Genomic DNA, 14,218 nt, shown 5'->3' with positions numbered 1-14,218 from the left:
ACCCTGCTTATTTAACTTATATGCAGAGTACATCATGAGAAATGCTGGGCTGGAGGAAGCACAAGCTGGAATCCAGATTGCCAGGAGAAATATCAATAACCTCAGATATGCAGATGACACCACCCTTATGGCAGAAAGTGAAGAAGAACTAAAGAGCCTCTTGATGAAAGTGAAAGCAGAGAGTGAAAAAGTTGGCTTAAAGCTCAACATTCAGAAAACTAAGATCATGGCATCCAGTCCCATCACTTCAAGACAAATAGATGGGGAAACAGTGGAAACAGTGGCTGACTTTATTTTTTTTTACTCCCAAATCACTGCAGATGGTGACTGCAGCCATGAACTTGAAAGACACTTACTCCTTGGAAGGAAGGCTATGACCAACTTAGCATATTAAAAAGCAGAGACATTACTTTGTCAACAAAAGGTCCGTCTAGTCAAGGCTATGGTTTTTCCAGTGGTCATGCATGAATGTGAGAGTTGGACTATAAGGAAAGCTGAGTGCCGAAGAATTGATGCTTTTGAACATCATCAAAAGTGTTGGAGAAGACTCTTGAGAGTCCCTTGGACTGCAAGGAGGTCCAACCAGTCCATCTTAAAGGAGATCAGTCCTGAGTGTTCATTGGAAGGACTGATGTTGAAGCTGAAACTCCAATACTTTGGCTACCTGATGCGAAGAGCTGGCTTATTTGAAAAGACCCTGATGCTGGGAAAGATTGAAGGCAGGAGAAGGGGACAATAGAGGATGAGATGGTTGGATGGCATCACTGACTCAATAGACATGGGTTTGGGTGGACTCCAGGACTTGGTGATGGACAGGGAGATCTGGTGTGCTGTGGTTCATGGGGTCGCAAAGAGTCAGACATGACTGAGCAACTGAACTGAACTGAGTGTTACTATTGCTAATAATAATAACTATCATTTATTGAGTTTTTACTGTGTTTGAAGTACAAAGCACTTTCACTCAGTATCTAATTTGAATCCCTACAGCAACTTTATCTACATTATCAAGTAGACATTGTAGTGTCCCAATTTATAGTTAAAGACATTCCCCTAGATTATAGACCAAGGTAATAGTAAAGGAAAAAAAAACACAAACTAGCTCCATCTGCTGCATATTTCTCTATACTGCCACTGTATGAAATAGTATTCCTAAGTTCTAAAATTACCAAGGTTGTCATGGCTAGAGAGATGAGTCATATGTGATTAACTGCCAAATTCCTAAGCCTATTGCTGACAAAAAAAATTATCAAAATTAAAAAGGAAAATGTGAGACTTATGAAAGACCCTAGTGTAGAGATAGTCTGGTATAGTGAAATAAACATTCATGGATATTGGAATAAAAATCTCGTCTAAATGCACACTCTTCTACAAATTTTTTGGGACTTACCCTTTTAAATTTCAGTTTTCTTATCTGAAGCATGGGTAAAAATCTACTCCTCTAATGCTCATGGAAAATATAATTTTCCCTTTCATAAATTACTTGGTGAAATATCCTGAAACACTATCAGATTCACCACTTTCCCCTCCTGCAATAGACATATCTCAAGAATTTGCGTCAGCCAACTTCCCAATATGAAGCAAAGCCTCTCCTTCCTCCTACCAATGATTGAGTCATTCCACCAGATATCAGTAGCTATTTAAACACTCCAGCAGGAACTCACAAACTTTCACTTCGTAGAAGTCCTCAACAGCTTCACTCTCTCATTCTTGGAATACATTTGAAAATGACTGTTGATGACCACAACAGCATGAAAGATCAACTTGATCAGAAGCCAAATGGTGAGACAGCAAAAGGTACGAGGGCTGGGTAAATGAATACAAGGACAGAGTTAATTTAGACATGTAAACTAACTGAATATAGGAGTAGAAAACTACAATGCCTGAGTGTGGAAATATATTAGAGTTAATAACATTTACTTAAAAGGAAAACGAGTCAGATATGGTGATTAAAGAAGATGATGATAAGCTAACTTTGTATGAATGATGATGTAGTAGAAGGTGATGATAACCAACTCTTATTGATCATTTGCTATAGGCTAGTTTCTATGATATTCACTTTATATGCATTAAAGCTTTACACCTTGAGGTTGGGACTACTATCATCTCCCTTTTACAGAGGACTAACTAGTAATCAGGAGGATTAACTAAATTACCCAGTTTTATGTGGCTATTAAGTGGTAGAGTTAAGACTGAGCTATAATATGGGAGGAATATTGACCAGAGGGAAATGTCGATTGAAAGATTTACCCGGATATTTTCTCCTAATGCTAGGATTGGGCAATTACTTGCAAGACACATAATTATCTTCAACTTCCTTTCTGCCAATTTGCCAGACATATTCTAGGAGCTTAATCACTCCTGAATCAGTGAATGAACCATATTCCTTCCTGTCAAAACTTCTATTTTGTTTGGCTCATCTGTAGAGTGCTTTTGACACTTGAGAACTCAGTGAAAGTAGTAATATTTGATCATTGATTGATTTGAATCATTATACATTCACACTGGAGCTTTTGTGATGTGATGGTCCAAGCCATGTAGCTACTCGAAATTGGATTAACAATCTCTGTTTGGATCTTAACATCTGTGTGATCTTAGGCAACTCACTGAGTTGTCAGTTTCCTTATTTGCATATAAAGGGTTAACGTTTTCAGTCCCTTATTTGTTTATCTTACAAGGTGAGGAATCTAAATCCTTTATTTGAAATGTTTTCCTTCTGAACGATAGTATCTGTGCTTTTTTGGTGATAGACTTCATAATAAGATATTCATACACTTGTGAGCTACATGGTTTGCTTTTATAATAATGGGGAATTTTTTTCTCATAACAAGAGTGATATAGCTGGTGTGAGTGTAGGACGTGATAGTAATATGAATCAAATGAATATAGAGATTTAGTTTATATATTTTCTTTAGTCAATAACCCCAGGTCCAAGATGTATTTATTTTTAATGAAATAAAAACTAAATAGCATAAAATTATATGTTAGTTTTTTGAGACTTTTTCAGTTGGTTAGCTGACTAAAGACTTTACTTGCTTGATATCTAATATTCATTTATTATATGTTACTTATAACTGTGTGTATGTGTGTGTGGGGTGTGGGTGTGTGTGCACACATATGCACACATACACATTGTCTATACTGAAAACATCAGGCTCTCTGCCTTGTGGAGGAAGTAAATCCAACCAAGCTGGACTGAGAGTTTCTTAAGGTATTGTGGAGAGACTAGACAAAGTATATGCTTTAGAATCAGATACTTGGAGAATTCCCAGGTGATCCAGTGGTTAGGATTCCATGCTTCCAATATCATGGGCATGACTTTGGTCCCTGGGCAGGGAAATTTAGAGTGGCAAGGCCAAAAAGAAAAAGAAAATTGAACTTAACTAGAATCAGATTCTTGGAGTCAAATATCTGATAGAATCCCAGCTCCTAAATTTCATCAGTTGTGTGACCATGGGTAAATTACTTAAAGTTTTTAATTGCCCATATTTTTTGCCTGTAAATGTGGATAGTGAATTATTTGCAGTCATTGGAAAGACTAGAAGTAAGTAGTGCGAAGTGCCAGGTACAGGCTGGATCCAAAGAATTGTTTGACCACTTACCTCTATCATTTTTGTCTTTGTGAATCTCTCCTTTGTCACTCTAGGTCTTCGTTTTGCTTCCTCTTGGAAGTGGTACCCCACTGTTGTGACTCTAGGGGTCCTTTGTCTGGGACTACTGGTGACCGTGATATTGTTGATACAGCAACGTAAGTGCTGAAGCAGGGAAAGAAGGGACCAAAAAAAAAAAAAAAAAAAATGAGGGCTTTTAAATACCGTTTATTAGTTGGTTTCATAGTAACTATAAACCGCCTTGATTTAGATACATTTAAGGCAGACCATTTTTAGGAGTGAATGGGAAGATGAATGAGTTCGTTGTCTTCTTTCCTCAAATAGATTGAGGCATGGGATGAAGATTACAGATATTAGGTTTTTGTTTGATTTTGTTTCCAGAACTTCATGATTAGAGTCCATTTAAACCCCAGAATAATGAGGAAGGAAAGAATTTGAAGTTACTAACCCATAAGATCACCAAAGGGACCCATAAAAAGACACTTCATTTAGTTCACACTGAGTTTTAATACAAATGATTAAATACCAGTTTTAAGTTAACTCAGAAACACAGTCTTCATAAATAGAATATTTAAAATAGGACAGTCTTCGGATTTACAATATGGCCATTTAGGAAAGAGGGGATGTCAAAAGGAAAAGAAATGAAGAGGTGAAAGTGACCAAGAAGGGGAAAAAACGGTGATGATCATACATCTAACCCATCTATGTATTTAGGTTATAGTTTTGAGCTATTTTGGCTCTCTAGAATCTAAGTTACGAAGGCCTTTGAAGTGCTAATTTGTTCCTCAATTGGTGTTTAAGGTCACAAACCACTTATTTTTTCAATCTATGAACACTTTGAACCTGTAAATCCTTTCCTAACGATGTGGGAGAAGAGCCCTTGACTCAGTGGTGGTCATTGGAAGAGTCTTCCTCTGAGATTCTGACCACTTTTTAACAGGGTCAAGTATGGTTTTCAAGCCAAAGGGTCTACTTTGCACTGAACCATCAAACTTATAGAACTGAGACATTGGACCCTTAACATTTGTAGCCTGCTTGATTTCACAACCTTCCTTTCATCTCCACCCTTCCTAAAAAAAAAAAAAAAAAAAGGCTAAAATTGAAAAATTGTTTTCATATTCTTGCGAAAGCAGCTTAAAATAATCCCATGGGAGAGTTTCTCAAAAACAGGGCGAATGTCACAGTTTTTATGTAAAATCAGGAAGTGTGGATGGGTGGAGAAAGGGCAATTAAGACACAGAATTAAGACACAGTAGAGTAAATCATTAATGATAAGTCCTACTAATAATCACTGAGTATGATTTGTGTCTGCCTATTTTAGATTATCTACATTTTACTTATGCCATTGATAAATGATTTAACCTGTGATTTCTTTTAACTTGTGTGTAACTCTCAGTAACAAGTAAAATCCTGTTTGTTTGTTTTTTAATCATAAGTATCTGAGACAGTTTCCAACATTATATATATATATATCAGAAATATCAAATAACTTCCAAATCCATAATTTGAGTAAAGTTGGGTTGCTTTGTTGTCAAAATAGATGGTTTGATTCTGTTCTTTGATTGCCTCAAAATCCAGTGGAGGAATTTTTTTTATTGGGAATTGGAATTGGAATCTCAATTTAGTTCTAATTTAGTATCCCAGGTGTCTGAGCTCCTAAAGCAACAGCAAGCAAACCTTACTCACCAGGAAGATATCCTGGAGGGACAGATTTTAGCCCAGCGCCAATCAGAAAAATCTTCCCAGGAGTCACAGAAGGAACTCAAAGAAATGATAGAAACCCTTGCCCACAAGCTGGATGAGAAATCCAAGAAACTAATGGAACTTCATCACCAGAACCTGAATCTTCAAGAAGTTCTGAAAGAGGCAGCAAACTATTCAGGTATGAGGGAGAGAGGGGGTCAAGAGAAACAATAGAAGCTTAACTGTGAATCTTAACCTTTCTTTTGCAATGTCCCAAGGACAATATTGGTGTATGGATGTATGTATCATTTTTCATTCATCAGGTTCTACATTATAGGTCCTCTATTTTTGTCATCCTTGCTCTGGAGAGTGAAGTTGCTCAGTCGTGTCTGACTTTTTGTGATCTCATGGACTGTAGCCCACAAGGCTCCTCTGTCCATTGAATTTTCCAGGCAAGAGTACTGGAGTGGGTTGCCATTTCCTTCTCCAGGGGGTCTTCCAGACCCAGGAATCGAACTCAGGTCTCCTGCATTGCAAGCAGACGCTTTACCCTCTGAGCCACCAGGGAAGCCCCTATCTGATGTCATCCTCACTCTATCACACGTCAAATTCTTGAGATTATCTGATTCAGTCAACCACATTTTCTGGTGGATTTAAGCTTTCCTTCCTCACAAGAGCCTTCTCTTTCTTTTTAAGATTTTAGTTTTGAGATTTTCTGGCAGGACCCTCCCACTTCTTGGTACAGATTCTCATCTCTTTCCATTCCAATGTATCGTAAACACTGATTTCTTTTCCCAAGTGGTCTCCTTTGGCCTGGGAACTCCCACCTCTTCATTAGCTTTATTCTATGGGACTGTTTCTTAAAGTATACAACTACATCAACATAAGTTGAATCAATAGAGGTGAGCTGGCTTGTAAGTGTTAAGTAGATACTTCAAATCAGACAAAAATGTGAGGGACCCAGGAAATCAGTGCATATGAGAAGAACTGAGTTGATCTCAGTCAATGAAGTGAACTCAGAATCAAGGAGGCAGGTAGAAATAGTAGCATCTGTAATAAGCAGAGGATAATGTGAACTCTGATAATATTACAGAAGTGATCCATATGTATTATTTAGTTTTTCAACAATGTGTAATTAAATCATGTGCTTTTAGTCATGGGGAGCATTAGAAAGTGCGAAATGGAGTCACTTTCAGTGGTACCTTGATTTCTTGATGGGGTGCCTGAGAATCTTATTCTTGACGTTAGCACCTAACTGCCACTAATAAACAGCTTCTTGCTTGTATAGCTCATGGTCTCAACCATGTAATTTTGTTGACTAAAGGCTACATAGTAACAGTTTACAGATACCCATGCATTTATTTTCTAGATCAAAAAGTTGAAAGCCAGGTAAGTTTAATGATAAGTAGGTTCATATAAACTTTTGCAGTTTACAAATATCTTCAGTATGTGTGTGCTCAGTCATGCCTGACTCTTTGCGACCCCATAGGCTGTAACCCACCCGGGTCCTCTGGCCATGGATTTCTCCAGGCAAGAACACTGGAGTGGGTAGTCATTTCCTACCCCAGGAGATCTTCCCAGCCCAAGAATTAAACCCACATCTCCTGCATTGGCAGGCGGATTCTTTACCACTGTGCTACCTGGGAGGCCCTCAGTATGTACAGGGTTATTTAAATTTCCAAAATAAGCAGAAATTTTTAGACAAGCTGATTTTTTTAAGCAAGTGTCAACTGTATATTGAATCTCTTTAAGGAAAGAACAGCTGAAGAAATAAAACCATCTCAAGGCTTAAAGGAGGGAACCTAATATATCAAGGACAGGGATGTTTATATAAGCAGACATAGCTACATACCAAAAAAATGGTTTATTTCACAGGTGGGGCCATAAACTAGTCTTGTTTTTATCAGTCATATGGGATTAAAACTATGTCAGGACTGCTCAGAATCATCTTCCAAAGGTGCCAAGTTTAGACAACTAATTGAAAATACTAGATGATATGTCTTCTGTTGGCAGACATGCCTTTCATCAAGCAGCTTTGAGAAGATTCTCAAAAGCAACAATAAAATACTATGCAGAAAAATATGCCAGTTTTCTCAAGTTTGAGATAAGTTATATCTTTCTTACTGACAAGTCTGTGATTCTCCATAAAAGTATGAAGAAGGCGAGATGCTGAGAAATTCTCATATGTAGTTTGCTTGAGGTCAGCCAGCTAGAAAGATGCAGTGCCTTCCAAGTAACAGATATTTTAGCACTGGAATTAGTGGTGGTTCTCAACCTTTAGTGTACATAATTGTTACCCACCTAGCTTTTTAAAAGTGCCAAGTTCCAGATTTACCTCGAAACACTGTATTAACATGTCTTGATGGGCACCAAGAAGTATTTCCTCAATTCATTCAAACTCAGGAGCTTGAGAGGTAATGTGATATAATGGGGGCTTCCCAGGTGGTTCACTGTGTAAATAATCCACCTGCAATGCAGGAGTAGCTGGAGCCACAGTTCGATCCCTGGGTTGGTAGTGATAAGTGATAGTGAAGTCGCTCAGTCGTGTCTGACTCTTTGTGACCCCATGGGCTGTAGCCCACCAGGGTCCTCCATCCATGGGATTCTCCAGGCAAGAATACTGGAGTGGGTTGCCATTTCCTTCTCCAGGGGATCTTCCTGACCCCGGGATCAAACCCGGCTCTCCCGCATTGCAGGCAGACGCTTTAACCTCTGAGCCACCAGGGAAGCCCTCGATCCCTGGGTTGGGAAGATCCCCTGGAGGAGGATATGGCAACCCACTCCAGTACTCTTGCCTGGAGAATCCCATGGACAGAGGAGCCTGGCGGGTCGCAAAGCATCAGACACTACTGAAGTGACTGAGCACACACGTGTGGGATATACTGATTAAACACACAGATGCTGGATTTAGACTGCCTAAGTCCAAATTCTCATTTTCTCTGTCTTTCAAACGAAGAAAATGAATGAACTTATACATACTGTTGTTATGAGGATTAAATGAGCCAATACATAAAAATTACTGCCAACCATTTCTGGCACCTAGCAGTTTTTTGTGTTTGTTAAATAAAAAATAATTAAAGAAATACAGGTGGTTTGAATACACTATGAGATTCATCTTTTCCACTTTTTTATGACTTGGAAAACCTACGTAGACTTTTCTTTTAGTTCAAGAAAACCAGTATACTCTTTCCTTCAGCATAGTTAGACAGGACTATGCAAATTGGGAAGAATCTTGCATTCTTGGCTTTCAGCCTGGTGTTATGTATGTCCTCTTTCCTTCACTTTCTCCTTTCGCAGTTCAGTGCCCTTCTATTTTGTCCTCTCTGATAAAACCTGTTCTTACAAAATTATGCAATGATTTTATGCCACAAAGTGAAATTGAAATGTTGCCTTTCTCAAGGATTTGAGTTTTATATTTTTGGTTACAGTGTAGAACAAAGGGCTTTGTTCCCTAGTAGAAAGGTTCCAAGTTTTAGTAACACAGAGAAGAGATGGTGATGATGGTAATGAAGAAAGGAAGAAAGGGGAAGGGTGAGAGGGAGAAAGGGTGAGGGGAACTGAGAGGCAGAGGGAAAGGAGGAGAAGGAATCAGGGAGTATTTAAAATATCTGTAAACACATAGACAGGTTTCCCTGGTGGCTCAGACAGTAAAGAGCCTGCTTGCAATGCAGGAGACCTGGGTTCGATCCCTGGGTTGGGAAGTTTCCCTGGAGAAGGAAATGGCAGCCCACTCCAGTATTCTTGCTTAGGAAATCTGATGGACAGAGGAGCCTGGCAAACTACAGCCCATGGGGTCACAAACAGTCAGACATGGCTGAGTGACTAATACACACAGACACACAGACACACAGACCCTGTCATGTTTCTGCCTGTCTCCTAAGCCCTGAAGTTTTTGGACTCCCTGGGAATTTTGCTGCTGAAAACTCTCTACCTACTGAAATCTTTTTGAAATGGAGATGCCCACTTTGCTTCCATATACTGTTCTCCCTAAAGCAGCTCTGTCCAAAAGAAAATACAGGGTATACCACACATGCGACATTAAAGCTTCTATTATTCTATAAAATATTACAGAAAAAACTTGAACAAACTTTTTGGCTACCCCAATAGAAGCCACATGAAAAATGAAAAAGAAAGAGATGAAATTAATTTTAGTGACGTATTTTATTTCATCCAATACTCTTAAATGTTATTGCAACACTAATCAGTATAAATATTATTTATGTGATATTTTACGTTCTTTTTTCATACTAAGTTTTCAAAATTAGGTGTATTTTATACATACTTCAAATCTCAATGCAGATGAGCCACTACTCAAGTACTCAAAAGCCGCATACGGCTACCTATCCAGAAGTAAGAGTTACAGGATCTAAGCCTAAATTTGTTATTCAAAGAGCTGAAGCTTTAAAATATATAAGCACATCTTTTAGTAACAGAATAGCTATTAAATATTCATCCCCTAACTCATTTACATAGTTCCAAACATAATTTTTTAAAAAGTAGATCAGTTTCTAATATTACATTCCACTTCAAGCTTTGCTTTTTAATAGCCTCGCTTTTTAATTTAGTTTTCTAAAATCAGAATGCATTTCTTTTTCTCCAAAAAAAAAAAAGGAGAAATAAAGACTCTAGGCTATTTAGGGATGTGCAGAGTCTGGGTACAATTCTGATTAAGAAGAGATGGTATGCATGTGGGAGTCCTGAGAGGTGAACTGAGTTAAGAATTATAGAAATATTAATATTTTTTCTCAGGCATAACTCACTGATTAGATATACTATATTTCCTAGGTCCTTGTCCCCAGGACTGGCTCTGGCATGAAGAAAACTGTTACCAATTTTCCTCTGGCCCTTTTAATTGGGAAAAAAGCCAGGAGAACTGCTTGTCTTTGGATGCCCACTTGCTGAAGATTAATAGCACAGATGAATTGGTGAGTGTTCAATGGACGTGTGGGATGTCTGTCAGGCTGGAATATTCAGTCATAGGTAAGTAGATCTGGTTTGGACCCTCAGTAGAGGAGCGCTTGCTTAGGAATCAGAATACGTACCTGATTTCTAGCCTTGTGTGGCCACTGGATGTGTGCGTGACCTTGGATGGACAGGTTACTAAGTATTTCTAGGCTCCGCTAGACATCGCTGTAAAGACATGGAGAGGATGTCAAAGTTCTCTTCGGGTTCTTTAGTTTTGTGAATCTAATCTAAAAAGTCCACACCCACTCATTCATCAGCCCAGAATTGTTACTCCCCACAGGAATTCATCCAGCGAGTGATGGCCCATTCCAGTTTCCCCTTCTGGATGGGGTTGTCAATGAGGAAACCCAACTACTCGTGGCTTTGGGAAGATGGTACTCCTTTGAGGCCCCACTTGTAAGTTTGTTGTTCTTTTTAAGTTTTGTTTATTTATTTATTTTTATTTTTGACTGCACCGGGTCTTTGCTGCTTTGTGTAGGCTTTTCCTAATAGCAGCGAGCATGGGCTGCTCCCCCGTGTGATGTGTGGGCTTATTGCAGTGGCTTCTCTTGTTGCCAGACATGGGTTCTAGGGGGACAGGCTTCAGTAATTGTGGCACATGGGCTTAGTTGATCCAAGGCATATGGGATCTTTCCAGACCAGGGATCCAACCCTTGTCCCCTGCATTGACAGGCAGATTCTCATCCACTGAACAACCAGGGAAGTCCGTAAGTTTCTCATTCTTCATTGAACCTACTATTGAAGTCACTGCTGCATTCCATGCAGTGTCCTCTTCTTGCTGGAAAGAAGCTTGGGGAATTTCTGAATCTCTCTCCAACTTTCTTACATAGGGACTTGCCCATTTACCCATTCGGATCTTCTCTTACCTTTTCCTGCTCACATTTATTACTGACTTGAAGCTTTAAGACAAGGTGGCAGTAAATCTAATTTTTCTTTTTTTTTTTTCTCCCTGCCTGCAGGTTTAGAATTCAGGGAGCTGTTTCCCATATGTATCCTTCAGGTACCTGTGCATATATTCAAAGAGGAACTGTTTTTGCTGAAAACTGCATTTTAACTGCATTCAGTATATGTCAAAAGAAGGCGAATCTATTGAGAGCACAGTGAATTTGAAGGATCTGGAGGAAAAGGAGGAGAAGACCTTTGAATTCTCTTCTGGAATTTAAGCTATACTTCGTCACTTAGGTGTAAACCACAAGAGCCCCAGGAACTGCCTGCTACTAGTTGAGTGCAAAACCCCTTAGCAGAGACTGGGCCCAGTTGTCTGACACCTTGATAGCAAAAGTTTTAATTCCCTCTGTATATTTTTCACTTAACTTGTTCCAAGTCCTCCCCTGCCAGACTTCAGAGAAGTCAATTTTCCTGTTTCCACTGTTTCTAAGAACTTGTTGTCTAACTCAAGGTCACAGCATTTTCCTCATTTTTGTCCTATGCTTTCTTCTAGACATTGTAGAGTTCAGATTTTACATGGAAATCTAGAACCTATTTTAGGTTAATTTTTAAGTGACATATGAATGTATGGAATTTTTTTTTTTTTTTTTTTTTTTTTTTTGCTTGTGGGTATTCAATTGTTTTTGAAAAGACTATTCTTCCTTCACTACATTGCCTTTGCACTTTTGTCAACAATTATCCATACATGCCTGGGTCTATTTCTGGACTTTTTATTTCTTTCCATTGATTTATTTATTATTCTTGACTTACAACACCAGCATGATATTTTGAATTCTATGGTTCTTTAATATATCTTGAAATCACATGGTGGTAGTTATTCATTGTTGTTCTTTTTTAGAGTTGTTTGGTTACTCTATGTTTCTATGTTTTTCTATTTCTGTCTTAAATTGGCTTGTCAATTTCTAAAAAAACTTGAAATTTTGAATTGCACTGAATCCATACATAAATTTGGGAAAAATTGAATTCTTAAAAATATTGATTTGTTCAACTCATGAAAAAGGTGTATTGCTCTATTTAGGTATTCCTTATTTTCTTTAAGCAATGCTTTGTAATATTCTTTGTGTAGATGTTGTTAATTATCATCATGTATTTCACATTTTTTATGCTACTGTAGATGGTATTGTTATCATTTATAGTTCTTATTTTCAAAGTCTTCTGCTAGTATGTAGAATTATAATAAAGTTTTGTATTAATATTATATCCTGAAACCTTGATAAACTCACTTATTTCTTCTAGTAAGTATTTTGTGTGTGTATTTCATTGGATTTTCTAGATATATAATCATGCTATTTGAGAAAAATACTTTTATTTTTTTCCTTTCTGGATGATTTCTTTTTCTTTTCCTTGCCTTATTTCATGGACTAGAATCTCTAGTAAAATATTGAATAAGAACGGTAACAGAACATATCTTTATTTTGTTCTTGACTTTGGGAATAAATCATTCAATGTTATATATGGTGTTTTTTTCACAAATGAAATTAACCCAGTTTGAGGAATTTTCCTTTTATTCCTACAATACTGAGAAGTTTTATTAGGAATGGGTATTGATTTGTCTTGAGAAGAAAATGGCAACCTACTCTAGAATTCTTGCCTGGAGAGGTCCATGGACAGAGAAGCCTAGTGGGCTACAGTCCAAGGAATCACAAAGAGCTGGACATGACTGAGAGACTAACACATTGATTTGTCTGATATTTTTCCTACATCTATTGATACGATTATATAGTTGTCTTTTCTTTCTAACAAGGTAAATTACACTGTATAATTATAGAAGGCTACGCCATCTTTGGATTCTTGGAATTAAAATTATCCTTGGGGTTAAAATTATCACTTTAATATACCACCAAATTTTAGATCCACTAAAGTTTGGCTTCAGTTGAGTTCAGTCACTCAGTCGTGTCCGACTCTTTGCGACCCCATGAATCACAGCACACCAGGCCTCCCTGTCCATCACCAACTCCTGGAGTCTACCCAAACCCATGCCCATCGAGCTGGTGATGCCATCCAGCCATCTCATCCTCTGTCATTCCCTTCTTCTCCTGCCCCCAATCCCCCCCAGCATCAGGGTCTTTTCCAATGAGTCAACTCTTCACATGAGTTGGCCAAAGTATTGGGGTTTCAGCTTCAGTATCAGTCCTTCCAATGAACAGTATGAGAAAGTTTGGCTTAGGATTTTTGCAGCTATGTTTATGAAGGATATTGATATGTAATTTTTTTTCATCTAATGGCTTTGTCAGGTTTAGGTTTCAGAGAAGTACTCCTTTATGTCAATTTTTGGATAGACTTTGTGTAAAATTGGTACTATTTGTTTATTTAGTGTTTGAAGCAATTTGCCATTGAAGTCACCTGGGCAAAAATTTTTCTTTGTTTTATAAGATTTTTAACTACCTACAGTTAAACAGTCCATTTCTTTAATAGACACAGTGCTATTCAAATGATTTATTCTTGAATGAGCTTTGGTGGCTCTGTCTTTTGAGGAATTTGTCCATTTCATCTAAGTTTCTATTTTTTTTTTCTTTTTCTGGCCTCACATTTTTCTTCATATTTTCTTATTATTTTAATATTTCTAGAGTCTGTAGTGATGCCACCTCTCTCATTCCTGACCTTGTTTACTTGTGCCTCCCCTCACCTCTAAAAAAAAAAATCAGTTTGGCTCTATAATGTTTGCTTTGACATCTATTTGAATGAAGTGAAAACAGGCAGGTTTGTTTTTCTGTGATTAATGTAAACCTTGTGTATCTTTTTCCATTCTTTTGCTTTTTAATTTATTTTTGGTTGCACTCGATTTTTATTGCTCTATGTGGAATTTCACTCGTTGCAGCAAGCAGAGGCTTCTCTTCTTTGTGGTGCCTGGGCTTCTCATTGCAGTGACTTCTCTTATTGCAAAACATAAGCTTTAGTAGTTGCAGCATATGGGCTCAGTACGGGCTTAGTTGCTCCACGGCACATGGGATCTTCCTGGACCAGGGATCCAGCCTGTGTCCCCTGCATTGGCAGGCAGATTCTGATCTACTCTA

At 38.0% G+C, this 14,218-nt stretch overlaps 1 protein-coding gene across 2 annotated transcripts; it reads left to right on the top strand.

Moving 5' to 3' along the window:
• The first annotated feature begins 1,625 nt into the window (after window positions 1-1,625).
• Window positions 1,626-12,443, top strand: OLR1 (oxidized low density lipoprotein receptor 1). 2 transcript variants are annotated; one of them, XM_061124941.1, is made up of 6 exons: window positions 1,626-1,779; window positions 3,644-3,745; window positions 5,245-5,490; window positions 10,077-10,216; window positions 10,537-10,652; window positions 11,216-12,443. In XM_061124941.1, exons 1-6 carry the CDS (start codon window positions 1,725-1,727, stop codon window positions 11,358-11,360), a joined length of 804 nt encoding a protein of 267 aa, XP_060980924.1. In that variant the 5' UTR covers window positions 1,626-1,724; the 3' UTR covers window positions 11,361-12,443. The 2 variants fall into 2 exon arrangements, with proteins under 2 accessions (XP_060980924.1, XP_060980923.1); XM_061124940.1 differs by having other exon boundaries at window positions 1,626-1,794.
• The last annotated feature ends 1,775 nt before the right edge of the window (window positions 12,444-14,218 follow it).

This window comes from Dama dama, chromosome 22 (genome assembly GCF_033118175.1).
Source record: "Dama dama isolate Ldn47 chromosome 22, ASM3311817v1, whole genome shotgun sequence".
NCBI classification, from domain to species: Eukaryota; Metazoa; Chordata; class Mammalia; order Artiodactyla; family Cervidae; genus Dama; species Dama dama.
This window is presented reverse-complemented; position numbering and strand designations above follow the sequence as displayed.